The sequence below is a fragment of the Micromesistius poutassou genome (assembly GCF_964030765.1).
Source record: "Micromesistius poutassou genome assembly, chromosome: 8".
Lineage (NCBI taxonomy): Eukaryota > Metazoa > Chordata > Actinopteri > Gadiformes > Gadidae > Micromesistius > Micromesistius poutassou.
Window position 1 is genome coordinate 7,176,906 of NC_140278.1, and position 19,124 is coordinate 7,196,029.

At 43.0% G+C, this 19,124-nt stretch overlaps 1 protein-coding gene across 1 annotated transcript; it reads left to right on the plus strand.

The window, feature by feature from the left end:
- Positions 1 to 495: 495 nt before the first annotated feature.
- Positions 496 to 13,286, plus strand: LOC311351741 (NLR family CARD domain-containing protein 3-like; the record flags this gene model as incomplete). Its single annotated transcript, XM_084471892.1, has 8 exons — positions 496 to 2,030; positions 2,476 to 2,649; positions 3,423 to 3,596; positions 4,339 to 4,504; positions 5,024 to 5,190; positions 5,940 to 6,113; positions 6,591 to 6,756; positions 12,705 to 13,286. The coding sequence occupies 8 exons, from the start codon at positions 496 to 498 to the stop codon at positions 13,284 to 13,286; spliced, it is 3,138 nt and encodes a 1,045-aa protein (XP_084328018.1).
- Positions 13,287 to 19,124: the final 5,838 nt, after the last annotated feature.

Here is a 19,124-nt window from a genome sequence, read left to right on the forward strand (position 1 = left end):
GTCAGGAGGTGGAATGAGGGCCATGTGGATGTCCCTCGGAATGTGGTCCTTCGTTGACTCTGGGCTTTTTTACACACTGATTTCCTTCATGTAGGCAAGATAATGATAACCACAAGTTATAAAGCCACTAAATATCATGAAGTTGATCATTTTATAGGAAATATTGATATGTTTCCAATGATGTCACCATCTACTAACTGAAGTCTCCTGTTGTTTTCTCATTTAGAATCTAGCCAAAATAAAATCAAGTTTCGTTTGATGAAGGAGTTCAGGTGTGTGGTTGAGGGAATCCCTAAAGCAGGACAGTCAACAGGTCTGAATGACATCTACACAGAGCTCTTCATCACAGAGGGCGGCAGTGTAGAGGTCAACAAGGAACATGAGGTCAGACTGATTGAAACAGCTTCCAGGAGACCGGCCAAGGAGGAAACACCAATCAATTGTGAAGACATCTTTAAACCCTTACCTGGACAAGATCAACCAAGCAGAACAATAATGACAACTGGAGTAGCCGGCATTGGTAAAACCATCTTGACACATAAGTTCACTCTGGACTGGGCTGAAGGCAAAGCTAACCACGACATAGACTTCACATTTATATTCACTTTTAAAGAGCTGAATTCACTGAAAGAGAAAGAGTTTAGCTTGGTGGAACTTCTTCATCTCTTCTTTATTGAGACCAAAGAAGCAAGAATCTTAAAATTTGACCAGTTCCAAGTTGTCTTCATCTTGGATGGTCTGGATGAGTGTCGACTTCCTCTGGACTTCCAGAACAACCAGACCTGGACTGATGTCACAAAGCCGACCTCAGTGGACGTGCTGCTGACAAACCTCATCAGGGGCAAACTGCTTCCCTCCGCTCGCATCTGGATAACCACACGCCCTGCGGCAGCCAATCAGATCCCTGCTGAGTGTGTTAACATGGTTACAGAGGTGAGAGGGTTCACCGACCCACAGAAGGAGGAGTACTTCAGAAAGAGATTCAAAGAGGAGACGCTGGCCAGCACAATCATCTCCCACGTGAAGAAATCACGAAGCCTCCACATCATGTGTCACATCCCAGTCTTCTGTTGGATCACTGCTACAGTTCTGGAGGACATCTTCAAAAAATCCCAGACAGAAGAGAAGCCCAAGACCGTGACTCAGATGTACATCTACTTTCTGAGGCTTCAGTCCATACAGAGGAACATGAAGTACCATGGGAGAGCTGAAACGGATCCACACTGGAGTTCAGAGAGCAGGGAGATCATTGTTTCTCTTGGAAAACTGGCTTTTAACCAGCTGGAGAACGGCAAGCTGATCTTCTACGAGGCCGACCTGGCAGAGTGTGACATCGATATCAGAGCAGCCTCAGTGTACTCAGGAGTGTTCACCCAGATCTTTAAAGAGGAGTGTGGGCTGTACCAGGACAAGGTGTTCTCCTTTGTCCATCTGAGCATCCAGGAGTTTCTGGCTGCCCTTTATGTCTTTCTGTCCTTCATCGAGACTGGTGTCAATCTGCTTTTAGGACAATCGCTCTGGTCTATTCTTGTGAGAAACAAAGAAAAAAAAAAGCTCAAACTTTACCAGAGTGCTGTGGACAAGGCCTTACAAAGTAAGAACGGACACCTGGACTTGTTCCTCCGTTTCCTCCTGGGCCTCTCTCTGGAGACCAATCAGAATCTTCTACAAGGTCTGCTGGGAAAGACAGGAAGTGGACAGGAAGGGAAAGACACCTCATGCACACATGAGGAAACAGTGTCCTACATCAAGAAGAAGTTAAATGGAGATCTCTCTCCAGAGAGAAGCATCAACCTGCTCCACTGTTTGAATGAGCTGAACGACCGTTCTCTACTGGAGGAGATCCAAAAGTACCTCACATCAGGAAGTCTCTCCAGAGAATCTCTCTCCCCTGCTCAGTGGTCAGCTCTGGTCTTCATCTTACTGACATCAGAAGAGGAGCTGGACGTGTTTGACCTGAAGAAATACTCTGCTTCAGAGGAGGGTCTTCTGAGGCTGCTGCCAGTGGTCAAAGCCTCCAAAACATCTCTGTAGGTTCACTTATAACATGTATAACAATACACACAACACAATATACATAAAACTGGAATATAAGGTTAAAATAATATGCATAAGATCTCTGTAGGTTCATAACAACATGTATTACTATTCTACTCACAACATAATAAACATACTAGAAGAATATAAAATTATAATAATATACAAAACATAGGTATAATGTATAACAGTACACATAAGAGCATATTAAAAATAACATAATATAGAAGTAGTATTAACAAAAGTAATTTACAAAAACATTTTCAAACACAAATAAAAAATATTTAACATTTTACACCTGAAACATAATAAACATTTAAACATCTAATGATTGATGAAATCTTTTTTCAACTAATAACATTCCTTCATTATGTAATAAGTTAAAGATGTGTTATTTTAATCACAGTTCCTAACATGTTCTGTTTACTTTTGGCCAAGGCTGAATGGCTGTAATCTGTCAGAGAGATGCTGTGAAGCTCTGGCCTCAGTTCTCAGCTCCAACTCCTCTAGTCTGAGAGAGCTGGACCTAAGTACCAATGATCTGCAGGATTCAGGAGTGAAGCTGCTCTCTGCTGGACTGGGGAGTCCACACTGTACACTGGAAACTCTCAGGTCAGTTTTACTCAGTGGACAAACAGTTACACCACAAGGTTCAATATCAGAAGACATTCAACAGATTTAGATCCATAAAAGTGCGCACGTAAAGTGAAGCAGCACGCAACTGACACCCCCACGCGGACAAATGCCGTCTTTGCTCTCGTGCTCGAAAAGTATTTTCCTGCTCACTCGGTTATTCATTCTCCTCACAACACAATATACATAATATTGGAATAAAACGTATAATTATCCACAAAACATCTCTGTAGATCTACTTTTTATTTCAGTAGTATGAATAACATGTATTCTTTTGTAATACATGTTATTCATAGTACTGAAATAAAAAGTAATATTAATATTAGTGCTGTCAGTGAAACGCGTTATGAACGGCGTCAACGCAAACCCATTTAAACAGAGTCACATTTTTTATTGTGACATTAACGTTCTTTAATCTGCGGGAAAAACCGCCCAATCTGGCAACACTGCCTGAACGTCCTCACGCTCTAGAGTCAACGTAAATCAATGAGACCAACTGAAAATGAAGCCATATTAAACTTAAACTGTGATTCTGAATAAAGTATTAATGATGTTGAAATTCTGTTTCGATATTATAGAAAATATATTTTATAAAGCTTTAACTTGTCCTCCAAATGGAATGATGAATACACTTTATAAATGTGGTTACTTTAGTTCGAACTGCTCTCAACCAGAAAAAATGAATGCTGTGTGTGTGTGTGTGTGTGTGTGTGTGTGTGTGTGTGTGTGTGTGTGTGTGTGTGTGTGTGCAGGTTGTCTGGCTGCCTGATCACACAGAAAGGCTGTGCTTCTCTGGCCTCAGTTCTCAGCTCCAACTCCTCTAGTCTGAGAGAGCTGGACCTGAGTACCAATGATCTGAAGGATTCAGGAGTGAAGCTGCTCTCTGCTGGACTGGGGAGTCCACACTGTACACTGGAAACTCTCAGGTCAGTTTTACTCAGTGGACAAACAGTTACACCACAAGGTTCAATATCAGAAGACATTCAACAGATTTACATCCATAAAAGTGTGCACATAAAGTGAAGCAGCACACAACTGACACCCCCACGCAGACAAATGCCGTCTTTGCTCTCGTGCTCGAAAAGTATTTCCCTGCTCACTCGGTTATTCATTCTCCTCACAACACAATATACATAATATTGGAATAAAATGTATAATTATCCACAAGACATCTCTGTAGATCTACTTTTTATTTCAGTATTATGAATAACATGTATTCTTTTGTAATACATGTTATTCATAGTACTGAAATAAAAAGTAATATTAATATTAGTGCTGTCAGTGAAACGCGTTGTTAACGGCGTTAACGCAAACCCATTTAAACGGCGTCACATTTTTTATTGTGACATTAACGTTCTTTAATCTGCGGGAAAAACCGCCCAATCTGGCAACACTGCCTGAACGTCCTCACGCTCTAGAGTCAACGTAAATCAATGAGACCAACTGAAAACGAAGCCATATTAAACTTAAACTGTGATTCTGAATAAAGTATTAATGATATCAAAATTCTGTTTCGATATTATTATAAAAAATATATTTTATAAAGCTTTAACTTGTCCTCCAAATGGAATGATGAATAGGCCTACACTTTATAAATGTGGTTACTTTAGTACAAACTGCTCTCAACCAGAAAGAATAAATGGTGTGTGTGTGTGTGTGTGTTTGCAGGTTGTCTGGCTGCCTGATCACACAGGAAGGCTGTGCTTTTCTGGCCTCAGTTCTAAGCTCCAACTCCTCTAGTCTGAAAGAGCTGGACCTGAGTACCAATGATCTGAAGGCTTCAGGAGTGAAGCTGCTCTCTGCTGGACTGGGGAGTCCACACTGTACACTGGAAACTCTCAGGTCAGTTATCAGCCTCTTCTTCAAACTGGTTATTCTAGACCAGTAAGTGCTGCTCCTGCCTGATGCATTTCTGTTGATCTTTTCCCTGCTGACAAAACATTCCATGGATCTGCATAATGTTAGAACCTGTGAAGAAACAGTCTTAGCGTACCAAACACAGCAGAGTTCTCCTGACTCTAACCGAACAATATCTAATCTGAGTTGTAGCTATTGTGAAAGGAGCATTTGTTTAAGATCCTGTTTCACATCCATGCATGTGAAGGAAGTTCTACCGTCTTTGATGATGTAATCTCCCCACTTCCTCTTCCTGTTCTCAGACAGGGTGACACAGCTTTGCCTCCATAAAGTATCAATAAAGCTTTAACTTGTCCTCCAAATGGAATGATGAATACACTTTATAAATGTGGTTACTTTAGTACAAACTGCTCTCAACCAGAAAGAATAAATGGTGTGTGTGTGTGTGTGTGTGTGTGTGTGTGTGTGTGTGTGTGTGTGTGTGTGCAGGTTGTCTGGCTGCCTGATCACACAGAAAGGCTGTGCTTCTCTGGCCTCAGTTCTCAGCTCCAACTCCTCTAGTCTGAGAGAGCTGGACCTGAGTACCAATGATCTGCAGGATTCAGGAGTGAAGCTGCTCTCTGCTGGACTGGGGAGTCCACACTGTACACTGGAAACTCTCAGGTCAGTTTTACTCAGTGGACAAACAGTTACACCACAAGGTTCAATATCAGAAGACATTCAACAGATTTACATCCATAAAAGTGCGCACGTAAAGTGAAGCAGCACGCAACTGACACCCCCACGCAGACAAATGCCGTCTTTGCTCTCATGCTCGAAAAGTATTTTCCTGCTCACTCGGTTATTCATTCTCCTCACAACACAATATACATAATATTGGAATAAAATGTATAATTACCCACAAAACATCTCTGTAGATCTACTTTTTATTTCAGTATTATGAATAACATGTATTCTTTTGTAATACATGTTATTCATAGTACTGAAATAAAAAGTAATATTAATATTAGTGCTGTCAGCGAAACGCGTTGTTAACGGCGTTAACGCAAACCCATTTAAACAGCGTCAAATTTTTTATTGTGACATTAACGTTCTTTAATCTGCGGGAAAACCGCCCAATCTGGCAACACTGTCTGAACGTCCTCACGCTCTAGAGTCAACGTAAATCAATGAGACCAACTGAAAACGAAGCCATATTAAACTTAAACTGTGATTCTGAATAAAGTATTAATGATATCGAAATTCTGTTTCGATATTATTATAAAAAATATATTTTATAAAGCTTTAACTTGTCCTCCAAATGGAATGATGAATAGGCCTACACTTTATAAATGTGGTTACTTTAGTACAAACTGCTCTCAACCAGAAAGAATAAATTCTGTGTGTGTGTGTGTGTGTGTGTGTGTGTGCAGGTTGTCTGGCTGCCTGATCACACAGGAAGGCTGTGCTTCTCTGGCCTCAGTTCTCAGCTCCAACTCCTCTAGTCTGAGAGAGCTGGACCTGAGTACCAATGATCTGCAGGATTCAGGAGTGAAGCTGCTCTCTACTGGACTGGGGAGTCCACACTGTACACTGGAAACTCTCAGGTCAGTTATCAGCCTCTTCTTCAAACTGGTTATTCTAGACCAGTAAGTGCTGCTCCTGCCTGATGCATTTCTGTTGGTCTTTTCCCTGCTGACAAAACACTCCCTGGTTCTACACAATGTTAGAACATGTGAAGAAACGGTCTTAGCGTACCAAACACAGCGGACTTCTCCTGACTCTAACCAAACAATATCTAATTGAGTTGTAGCTATTGAGAAAGGAGCATTTGTTTAAGATCCTGTTTCACATCCAAGTGAAGGAAGTTCTGCTGTATGTGATGATGTCATCTCCCCACTTCCTCTTCCTGTTCTCAGACAGGGTGACACAGCTTTGTCTCCATAAAGTATCAATAAAGCTTTTACTTGTCCTCAATATGGAATGAATACACTTTATAAAGTGCATTCGTACGAACTGCTCTCAACCAGATAGAATAAATGGTGTGTGTGTGTGTGTGTGTGTGTGTGCGCATGTGTGTGCAGGTTGTCTGACTGCCTGGTCACACAGGAAGGCTGTGCTTCTCTGGCCTCAGTTCTGAGCTCCAACCCCTCCCATCTGAGAGAGCTGGACCTGAGCTACAATCACCCAGGAGACTCTGGAGCTGCGCTGCTCTCTGCTGGACTGGAGGATCCACGCTGGAGACTGGACACTCTCAGGTATGGAGAGGACAGCTCACCACTCAGGGACAAAGTCTCCTACAAGGGTTCAAGCCGCTGCTAGATGAAGTGTTTTCAAAATGCAGTTGTAACGCATGTTGTGTAGAAAGTGATGAGATGGCAGATTAGGATTCAGACGACTTTTATAGAATTATATTTGTTGATAGTTAGTGCAACACATTAACATTTGGCTTATTGCTGTGTTTGGCACTAACTGTCTGGTGAAATAATGTGTCTCAAACAGACGTTTGAGTGTGTTTGTTTTTTGATTGGCCAATGATTGGTTAGCATAGAGCTGGATGTTAACATGGAGCCAGGCATGATGAGTCAGTAAATTATGATTCAGTACTTTTATAAAATATTTATTGATAGTGAGTGCAACACACTCATATTTGGCGTGGCCTAGCATGGAGCTAGGCGTAAGCGTGGAGCTGGGGGTTAGCATGCAGCTAGGCCTTAACATTGAGGTGGTCGATAGCGGTTGTAGGTTTCCCTCCAAAAAGCCAACGATTGTATTGGCGCGGAGTGTGTGACCCACGCAGTCAGCTGACGAGGTTAGCTGTCTGTCCTTAATCAGTTAACAACGTTACGAACCACCGAGCCATCAGCGAGTTTTGGTTGATTATGTGCTTAATCACGAGTAATAATAATAATACTAACGTGATACTAACATGAATGCAGCGGAGCCATCTGCACACTCTCTCTTTGTTAACATGTGAATAATGTTTCCCTGTCTAAAGACAACATGCTGCTCTCTCTTTGTTAACATGTGAATAATGTTTCCCTGTTTAAAGACAACATGCTGCTCTCTCTTTGTTAACATGTGAATAATGTTTCCCTGTTTAAAGACAACATGCTGCTCTCTCTTTGTTAACATGTGAATAATGTTTCCTGTCTAAAGACAACATGCTGCTCTCTCTTTGTTAACATGTGAATAATGTTTCCCTGTTTAAAGACAACATGCTGCTCTCTCTTTGTTAACATGTGAATAATGTTTCCTGTTTAAAGACAACATGCTGCTCTCTCTTTGTCTCCCCAGTGTGGAGCACGGGGGAGTGTGGAGGCTGAAACCAGCTCCACAGAGATGTAAGTGTCTGTTTTGTTTGATTCATCTCAACACACACTAACTTTAGAGATGGAAAGTCCATCCACACTGCGCGCTCCCACGTAAATGGCTACCGTAAATAATATAATAGAGGAGCCAACACTCCAGGGATAGATATTTAAACCCGCCACACGCCATATAAATGGCATTCAATAATCACTTTGAGAGACGTATTCCTTTGAGACATTTCATATACTTGGTGTAGGCCTGCTTGTTATATTGTAGACTATATAATATAAACAGAACTCAGCTGGGTTTGGAAGGAGCTTTCAATTTTTTTGACCTTTTCTAGCAATTTGAGAGAAATTGTAGCAAGTTTAAACTATATATTTAGCGATGGCTCCTGGCTCTAGGACGGTTCTATACATGGTCTCCCTGACATGTAAGGCCTTAAGCGTCTGAAGCCTTTACCAGGATAAAGGCAGATCTAGAACGATCTACACCCATAACCCTCTCTGTCAATTTGCCCTCATTCATAGATAGCATGGCCTACCGCAAAACCGGGACGTCTGGTCACCCTAAATGAATGATGATCGGGCGGGTGCGGGTATCAGTTGTTGAAAAAAACATTGCTGCGGGTGGATTATTGATATTAAGCAGCAGGTGTGGATGACATTGCAGCTCATCCGCACATCTCTCTAGACTTCACTGCGCTACGCCCTAACCCTGACCCTAACCCTGACCCTGACCCTGACCCTAACCCTAACCCTAACCCTAACCCTGACCCTGACCCTAACCCTGACCCTAACCCTGACCGCCATTATAATGCCTAGACTAGTATAGGAACTTGGGATCCATTGTTATTGACACTTTGTTGCTGCGTTGTTGCTGCATGTGTCGTGAACCGATTTCCTGGCACTGTGGTCGTATAGTGTGACATGTTAAATCATAGTGGGAGATGTTCAATCATAGTGGGAGATGTTAAATCATAGTGGGACATGTTAAATCATAGTGTGACATGTTAAATCATAGTGTGACATGTTAAATCATAGTGGGACATGTTAAATCATAGTGTGACATGTTAAATCATAGTGGGACATGTTAAATCATAGTGGGACATGTTAAATCATAGTGTGACATGTTAAATCATAGTGGGACATGTTAAATCATAGTGTGACATGTTAAATCATAGTGGGACATGTTAAATCATAGTGTGACATGTTAAATCATAGTGGGACATGTTAAATCGTGGAGGAATATCTGAGAATCGTGTAGTCTGAACCAGCCATTAAGTCTGTTTTCCTAGAAAGTTCGGCCTCACGCTGAAGATGGCAGGAGAGGGGCCAGGGGCCCTCAATTTTTGATTTAAAAAATGAATGGGCCCTTTGTTTATCCGGGGCACGTGCTCCCGCCCCCCCCTGGCAGTGGCGGTTTTAGGCACGGGCGAAGCGGGCAGTTACAGGGATTACAGGGGGGGCGGCACGAGTACACCAGAAAAAAAATGATCAGCGCATTTTCTATTATCGATAATACCCCCCCCGTCCCCGTTCCCGTCAACAACTTCGCACGGAGTGGGTCTCGCCCGGGGTGTAATTCAATGTAACCCAAACACAGCCAACAGATACCTCTCTCTGTCTGAGGACAACAGAAAGGTGACGGTGGTTGGAGAGGACCAGTCGTATCCGGATCACCCAGAGAGATTTGACTCCTGGTCCCAGGTGTTGTGTAGAGAGGCTCTGACTGGCCGCTGTTACTGGGAGGTAGAGAGGAAAGGATGGATTGAGATAGGAGTGATATACAGAGGAATCACATATATATGGATATAACAACAAGTCCTGGAGTCTTTATTGTCATGATGATGGTTACTCTGCCTGGTACAACGGTAGAGGGACAGACATACGTCTCCCCCCCGCTGGCTCTACCAGAGTAGGAGTGTATCTGGACCGGCCTGCTGGCACTCTGTCCTTCTACAGAGTGTCCCGAGGTGTAGGAGGGTCCTCAGACACACTGACACACATCCACACCTTCAGGTCCACCTTCACCCAGGAGGACCTCCTCCCTGGGTTTTGGGTAGAGAGAAAGGGTAACTCAGCGTCTCTGTGTCGTTTGTATAAAAAAAAAAAGGGATATCGGTCCCTTACCCCCGACTGTCTTCCACTCGACTTTCCTCCCCATCTCCCGCGTGCCCGGCCCTTAAAACCCCTCTGCCGTCTTGCCCCCCCCCCCCCCCAGGTGATCCCAATGGAGAGGTGCTGGCGCGCTTCGTCCACTCCAGACAGCGCGGGGTTGCCACAACACAGACAGACAGACAGACAGACAGACAGACAGACAGACAGACACACACACACACACACACCAGGCGCGGGAAGTTGTTTTCGTCCGGGGATGTGCGCGGGCGAAGTTGTTGGTGGGGGGGGGGTCCACGTAACGTTTATCGTCTCAGGCTGGTTGCCATGGCGTCGAGGTAAAACTGATCGGCCAATGAACAGGGCGGCATTAGCTCAGGGGGTAGAGCGGGTTGGCTGGTAACTGCAAGGTTGCTGGTTGGATCCCCGGCTCCTCCTCCTCGCTGAGTGTCGAGGTGTCCCTGAGCGAGACGCCTCACCCTAACTGCTCCTGACCAGCTGGCTGTCGCCTTGCGTGGCTGACGCCGCCGTCGGTGTGTGAATGTGTGTATGAATGGGTGAATGTCAGGCAATATTGTAAAGCGCTTTGGGTGGCCACTGGTTACAAGAAATGCGCTGTATAAATGCAGTTCATTTACCAATAACCATGCTGCTATCCACCAATGAGGCTGTTAACTATACATGTTCTACTGTTATGCTGCCTATGTAATGAATTACACAACCAAGCAATGAGAAAGGCTTGTAATTTAGACTTTAGACACATTGACTTACCTGTTGATAAGGAAGCAGGCAACTTCAGAGTCCTTTTGAAAAATCCTTCATTAGCTCTTTAAACCTGGGAAGAGCTAATACATTTCTTAAAATGCTACAGTGTCCCTTTAAGAGAAAAAAGCAATTGATCGTGATTAATCACAGCAAATTGTGCGATCAATTGACAGCACTAAGATATACGTGTGTGTGTGTGTGTGTGTGAGTACACACCTACCAGTTCTCTGGTCCAACAGTTTAGGGCTGATTATGGTCCCACGTTCACGCAACGCAACGACCACGCAGACGCTTCAACGCAGTCGTGAACCTTTATGGTTCTGCGTCAGGTTTTAGTGAGCGGACCAATCACAGCCCTTGCTGCTGCGTCGCCTCGACGGAAGGTGACATTTTTTGGGAGGCGCACGTCAGGCCCTTGTGGTGGACGCAAGGAGGGTCCGCAAGGAGGTAACTGTGTGTTCACACCAAACGCAACGGCGCGACACGATTCCATACAAAGTCAACGTAGAGACGGGAATCGGCGAAATTTGTCGCGGCAAAAACCTGCGGCAAGATTTGATTGACGGCGCGACATTTTGCCCTGTCACAGGCGAGCACGTTCACGAGGATTTGCAGCGCGAAAAATTTTGCTGAAGTTGAAATATTTCAACTTTGCCGCGGTATTCGCGTGAGACAGCCAATCAGCGTTCACTCCCTGGGTGAAGTAACGTGGGTGAAGTAACGTAAAACAGCCAATCAGCATTCAACCAGCCGGGCCAACCGTTCCCTGCACTCCACAGTGAACCGCAGCTTGGAGGAGAAAGTGATTGTTGCCGTTTGCGACTCCTGGAGCTCTATATATAATATGATATAATATAATATAATATATAAATATCTATATAATATATACAATATATATAATATCAAGGCACAAAGCTGTGTGCGCCTCCCCACACACACACACACACAACCCTAACCCATAAACGACGGACATTCCGACGTCTCGCCCTCTTCCACAACAGGTAAAGACATGCAATGGTGGTTATCTCGGCCATGGTTGATGAGAATGAATTGGCATAAAGCACCGTTGGCGGGCAAAAGATGTTGCGCGACAAAATTCGCCTGACATAACTGCATAGCGACAGCTTATGATTTGTCGCGCGACAAAACCAATCACAGCCCACACAACAATATACACACAACTTTTTATATGTAGGGTACAGATGAGCGTGCCTAACTGCCTATGTAGTTGGAGATTAGGCTATTATAACGAAAAATAATAATAATGAATGAGCGAGAAATTACACAGATTAGAATAGAAAAACACACACACACACACACACACACGATCGGATGGATCCGACCGGGATTTTCGTTGCCGTTGCGATGGGTTTCCTCTATCAGCGACGTATACAATATATATAAAATCCCAGCCTCTTCAATTTTAAAATAGTATGTCAATATTTTGAATGAATAGGCCTACATTTTTGTTATATATGTAAAATGTTCCTATATATAGCCTATTATTATAGCTTACATACTAATATTTTAAAAAATGGGAATGCGAAATGCATCCTGGGATATTTAACGGTCCCAAGTCCACACGAGTCACCTCCGATGCGTCCTCGGTGGAACGGCCTCATCGAGAACGCATCGAGAACACACACGGGTTTTACGACAGTACGACAGTCCACTGATTGCTCAACGAGCAACAGCTGAGTCAGAAGGCTAGAGCGAGACCAACTGAAAACGAATCCGGAATGAAACTAAAACTGTGATTCTGAAAAAAGTATGAATGATATCGAAATTCTGTTGACATATTATTGAAGATACAAATGTGTAGATTTGTTTAATTGTTTGAACAATGGTAAACGGTAATGATGGTCATTTTGACCAAGTTGTGACGTCTTAAGTGGTTGAAGAGGATGAAGCATGAATCAGCGTTTTTTGAATTTTCCAATGAGAATGAATGGGGGGATTTTGGGCGAATAACCTGGAATATCTCGGGAATTATGAATAATATCATGTCTTGTTCTCCCGTCAGATGCCTGTGAACTCACACTGGACCCAAACACAGCCCACAGACGACTCTCTCTGTCTGAGGACAACAGAAAGGTGACGGTGGTCAGAGAGGACCAGTCGTATCCGGATCACCCAGAGAGATTTGACTCCCGGCTCCAGGTGTTGTGTAGAGAGGCTCTGACTGGCCGCTGTTACTGGGAGGTAGAGAGGAAAGGAGTTGTTGTTATAGGAGTGACATACAGAGGAATCACAAGGAGAGGACGGGATGGTGACAGCTGGCTTGGAGGGAACAACAAGTCCTGGAGTCTTTATTGTTATGATGGTGGTTACTCTGCCTGGTACAACGGTAGACAGACAGACATACGTCTCTGCCCCGCTGGCTCTACCAGAGTAGGAGTGTATCTGGACCGGCCTGCTGGCACTCTGTCCTTCTACAGAGTGTCCCGAGGTGTAGGAGGGTCCTCAGACACACTGACACACATCCACACCTTCAGGTCCACCTTCACCCAGGAGGACCTCCTCCCTGGGTTTAGGGTATTGGGGCCGTGGTGGGAGGGTAACTCAGTGTCTCTGTGTCGGTTGTAGAAAAAGAAAAGAGTGGCGGGGCGGGCACACACACACACACACACACAAAACGTTGTTGGGGGCGGGGGGGGGGTTACGGTCCACGTAAGGTCTGTGGGCTTAACGGAGGCGTTCCAGGTGCCTGTCACCCGGAGCGCGTCTATACGTTGACTTTGTACAGATCGGCGCCGCCCCGTCTCTTTTGGCGTGAGCGCGGCTTTAGGCTGATCACTGTCGCGTCCACGCAAATCTGATAGGTCAATGAACAGTGAGGATAGTTGAGATTGTCATCCCTCTCTTCGCCCCGTTCCCCAAACGTGACATACAAAATGTCCCTCGAACCAAAGAGATATTTAGAAGATATAACAAAAAAAAATAATTCTGAAGCTCCGCCACCAGGGGGTGCTGCTGCACCTGCCGCACCCCTACTTCCCACGCCCCTGTCTCTCTCTCTCTCTGTCTCTGTCTCTTTTTCTCTCTCTCTCTCTCTCTCTCTCTCTCTCTCTCTCTCTCTCTCTCTCTCTCTCTCTCTCTCTCTCTCTCTCTCTCTCTCTCTCTCTCTCTCTCTCTCTCTCTCTCTCTCTCTCTCTCTCTCTCTCTCGTCTCCCACTCCCCCCTCCTCCCCCCTCCTCGTCTCCTCCTCCCCCCCGTCTCCCTCCCCCTCCTCCCCCCCCCCGTCTCCCCCTCCTCCCCCCCCCCCCCCCCGTCTCCCCCTCCTTTTTATGGGGCTTCCTAAAAGTTGATGCTGGTAAACCATGAAAGGAAGAGACTTTTAAGATCTTCCATAGGGTTACCTGAGCAGGTTTTATTAAGATTTCATTTTTAATTTGAAATGTATATTAAATACCTATTGATGGTAAATCACATGTTTTTTTTATGCTACAATATTTGTCCATTTTCACACATTACCATATTTTATTCTCCAGGGCTCTGATCATCACTTTTGTCCTAATCCTAACAAGGATGATTTAGATGAGATTAGATTCATTAGGATCCCGATTAGCAACACACCAGAGAGAGAGCTAGTCTTCCTGGGTCCCAAACATCAAATATAGACAACAGACAATCACTTGTTTGACCTTATGTCAAACTCAAATAAAAATAGACTAATAAAAAAGTTTAAAAAGATATGAAGGCTACAAAAAGAAATGACAACATTAAAAATGTATATACATTATGGACCACATGATTTTTTTGCAGACTTTTGTTGTATTTGCTATTTTTGCTAGAACGTATGTTTTTTTGGTAGTTCATTCCATAATGAAATAGTTGTGTAAATGATGGTATTTTTCAGTAGATTGGACCTCGGTCTGGGTAAAGCTAGCTGTCCTTTACTTGCTCCTCTAGTGCTATGACCGTGTCTGTCAGACACACTGACTAGACCTTCAGCAAAGAAGGCGGGTCTTTTGCAGTTTAAGACTGACCTTAGGAACAACAAGAGGTTAAGAGAGCTTGTTTGTTTTACTGTGAGCCATGAAAGGCTAGTATGCATTACTTCAGTGTTAGTGTGAATAGAGCAGCTCGGTGCCAAAGGAACCTGATTTAAAGCAGGTTTTATATTTCATTCATAATAACCAGGAGGTCTGTGTTGTAAATGACTTTAAACTGAGTATTGATTCCTGGTGTTCTGTTGGGAACCAAACGGCAGCAGAACATGTTCAGTTATTAAAGATACGTGCACACCTGTTTATGATTAGTAAAGTCTGCAGCTTCTATTGTTTCAGTCCTTGTGTTTATTGTGTACATGTAAGGGACTATTTTTCTGTTGCATTTGTTAATGAAGCATAATTTTAATAAACAACTCAGTGGATCCAACTGAATGTTCTCGTGTGTTCAGCCCATCATCATTCTCCTTTTATTAGTAAATAATAGTGTGCTTTATTGCATTTGTTAATGAAGCATAATTTTAATAAACAACTCAGTGGATCCAACTGAATGTTCTCGTGTGTTCAGCCCATCATCATTCTCCTTTTATTAGTAAATAATAGTGTGCTTTATTGCATACCGTTGTATTCCTAGGTGTTGAGACAGAAGGGTCGTAAAGAGAAGAATCTGTCCTTTGGTCTTCTCCTCTCTTCTTTGATGAACCTTTTGTGTGGGGAGGGTCTGAAACTGTATAAGAAACCATGTCAACCTGTATTCAGGACTCACTCTGCTAGAGAGGGGTCTAATGTATGCATGCATTAAAACCTAGGACATTTTGCTTTCCAATGTATTGTGTGCTTTACTGCAGTGGGAATCTCACCTGGCCCAGACGCAATCTCTGTTAAAGGGGAATGGCCACGACAGTAGTCAGCTTAAAGAGGGTCATGTGTTTAATGTGCTACTCGCATATAATGAGTGTTTATTCCAGAGCCAGGATGAAGTGGTGGCAGATCAGTCAAAGTCCTTCTAGGCAAGTCCTCTCACTCGCGGCCATCTTGGCCACGCCTTTCGAGCAGCTATTTGGTCTCAACAAGACCAGGGCCCTGTCTAATGAATAGGGAGAGAGCTGGATCTCCATTTTCCGAGATCTAAGGGGCATAAAAAACACATGTTGGAAATCACGATGAAAAACAGACTAAAGTCGCTGAAAGGGTTTGGTGGTTTTGTATTAAATTAACGTTTTAAAAGCCCTTTTTCTTACAGGTAATCTTGGACTGCGCATGCGCAATGCTTCACGACACAGTTTTCATTGACGGCATAACGACACCGGCACTGCACTGACAGCAAGTCAGCTTTAAAAGTTAGCTTTTGCTGCCGAGCCAACAAGATAACAGGTAGTCCAAGTTTTCCAGTCGATGCTGCTTGTGCCGCTTCCAGCTGCTGGTTCTTCCCTCCTGATTGAAAATAATAAGTGTCGCAAAAAGCGTGACCGCGTATGACCTGCAAAACGATTGGAGCAACGGCACCGGAAGAGGCGGGACACGTGCAAACAACGGCCATCTTGGCGTTACGGAGTCTCCCCGTGCATTTCAATGGGTGATTTGTTCAGCGGTGCGTCTCCTCCTTCTATAGCGTCTCTGGATCAGTTGTGGTCGTGTGGTGACGAGACTCTCAGATCCACACTCCCTACAGTTTGGAAAGGGAGGCGGTGCGAGGCTGCCAGCAGTGACCCACGTTGTGCTGATCCCTCCCATAAAGGAGGACGACACCAGCTTAGGAGACGCTGACAAAGGTAGGAGGGAAAGAGCGGCCCGGAGCCAGAGATACAAACGGAGCGGAGAGGACCACCCAGGGGAGCAGCCCGTGAACACAAGGCTAGGAACCAGGGAGCAGGAGGGGGTGAAGCTCTCTCCCCAATGATCGGGCTGGTAAAGAACGCAGACTGGATGAACTGCGTTTATTATAACCAACAGAGGTTCATTGATTACACGGACGGCGCTTTATCTGCGCCAGGTGAGCAGCTGCGTGCCACAAGACAAATGACTTTGGCAAAACAGGCAAGCCCTGTGATTGGTTACTGGCGGAACAAGGAGGAGTCTGTGCTCTTATAGGAGAAATGTGCTGCACCTTATTAAAGAATTAATTATATTATTATTTAATAAGTATAATAATATATAATAATTATATAATTATATAATAATATTTATTTTATTATAATTATATTAATAAAGTTACAAATTAAAAACGTTCCCACACACGCTTTGATTCACAGCCAGTCAACGCCTGCCCTCTGGTGGACAAAACGAGAACTGCACGCAGCATATATTTTGTGGTCAGGAACGAGTTGAACTTCGCTTAATCTCTAAAAATAAAAATATATAACTACACATTACAGGCCACAATACAAGACGAACACCGCTGTTTTTAAAGTTTAGATTTTTTTCATACAATAAGTTATAAATTAAAAAATATTCCCACACACGCCAATATTCAGTCGGTCAACGCCTGCCCTCTGGTGGACAAAACGAGAACTGCGCGCAGTATATATTTTGTGGTCAGGAACGAGTTGAACTTCGCTTAATCTCTAAAAATAAAAATATATAACTACACATTACAGGCCACAATACAAGACGAACACCGCTGTTTTTAAAGTTTTGATTTTTTTCATACAATAAGTTATAAATTAAAAAATATTCCCACACACGCCAATATTCAGTCGGACAACGCCTGCCCTCTGGTGGACAAAACGAGAACTGCGCGCAGTATATATTTTCTGTGGCCAGGAAGGCGAATTCATACGAGTTGAACTTCGGTTAAGCTCTAAAAAACATGAAACTGTATTAAAACACGTCGTGTGTAGAAAACGGGAGTAGAGTAACGGTAGACTCGTCTGCACATTAAAACATAAGCTCCAACTCAATACTTGCGTTTAAAGTTGCTGGTCGGACTGTAGACAATGACCCGCCCACGGAGGAGGAAGTCTAGATCCGGATATCCGTTATCGGCTCCACCGGTGGGCGGGATATATCGTCCCCATGGTTACCGTAGCTCCTTATCACGCCACATGTCACCCAGATCGGTGTTCAAAGAAACGCAATTCATGTAATAAAATAAACCTAACAGCATCACGCTTGTTGTTAAGATTGTGATTATATTTTAGATTTAATCTATCTATTTTAGATCTGTTTTGGCAACTTGTTTTCCAACTGGCCGATGACACCACCGTCTTCTTAAAAGGTTTAAGAAGGTTTTAGAATCCCTAAAGTCCCTAAGTATAAATGTATAGAAAGTACTAAATTAAAACATTTCATCCATTACGTTTACATGTGATACTTTGAAACATCAGAATTTGTTCTTTATTATTTTTGTAATTCAATGCGTGTGTGTGTGTGTGTGTGTGTGTAAAATGGGAACAGACTGAATAATATGTGTTTTATATGAACACTGTCTAATAAAGGTGTAATGTAAAATGGGAACAGACTGAATAATATGTGTTTTATATGAACACTGTCTAATAAAGGTGTAATGTAAAACGGGAACAGACTGAATAATATATGTTTTATATGAACACTGTCTAATAAATGTGTAATGTAAAGTGGGAACAGACTGAATAATATATGTTTCATATGAACACTGTCTAATAAAGGTGTAATGGAAAATGGGAACAGACTGAATAATATGTGTTTTATATGAACACTGTCTAATAAAGGTGTAATGTAAAACGGGAACAGACTGAATAATATATGTTTTATATGAACACTGTCTAATAAAGGTGTAATGTAAAACGGGAACAGACTGAATAATATATGTTTTATATGAACACTGTCTAATAAAGGTGTAATATAAAATGGGAACAGACTGAATAATATATGTTTTATATGAACACTGTCTAATAAAGGTGTAATGTAAAATGGGAACAGACTGAATAATATATGTTTTATATGAAATGGGAACAGACTGAATAATATATGTTTTATATGAACACTGTCTAATAAAGGTGTAATGTAAAATGGGAACAGACTGAACAGCGACATCTAGTGGCGAGGAACGGGACCGCACGCAAAGCGGGATTAAAACGGGGAGTTTAAAACGCACACACGTTCTGTTTGTACGAATAAAACGCATGATCATACCCTATGTTGTAATAATCTGAGGTGTATTGATCAACAGAAGACACAGGTGGAGTTAAAGGTGTTGATTTAATGGCTTGTTTTACCACCTCGGTAACACAGGGCGTCCGTCCCCCAAAAGAGTCCCCGACTTTAGTTCCGCAGTCGAGCAGCAAAACTGTACCTGTTGTAACTAACAATCAACTAATGTCTGTCTGTCTAATTATATACTAATTATAAAGAGTATTTACTATAACTTTATAAGACTAATTATAAAGAGTATTTACTATAACTTTATAAGACTAATTATAAAGAGTATTTACTATAACTTTATAAGACTAATTATAAAGAGTATTTACTATAACTTTATAAGACTAATTATAAA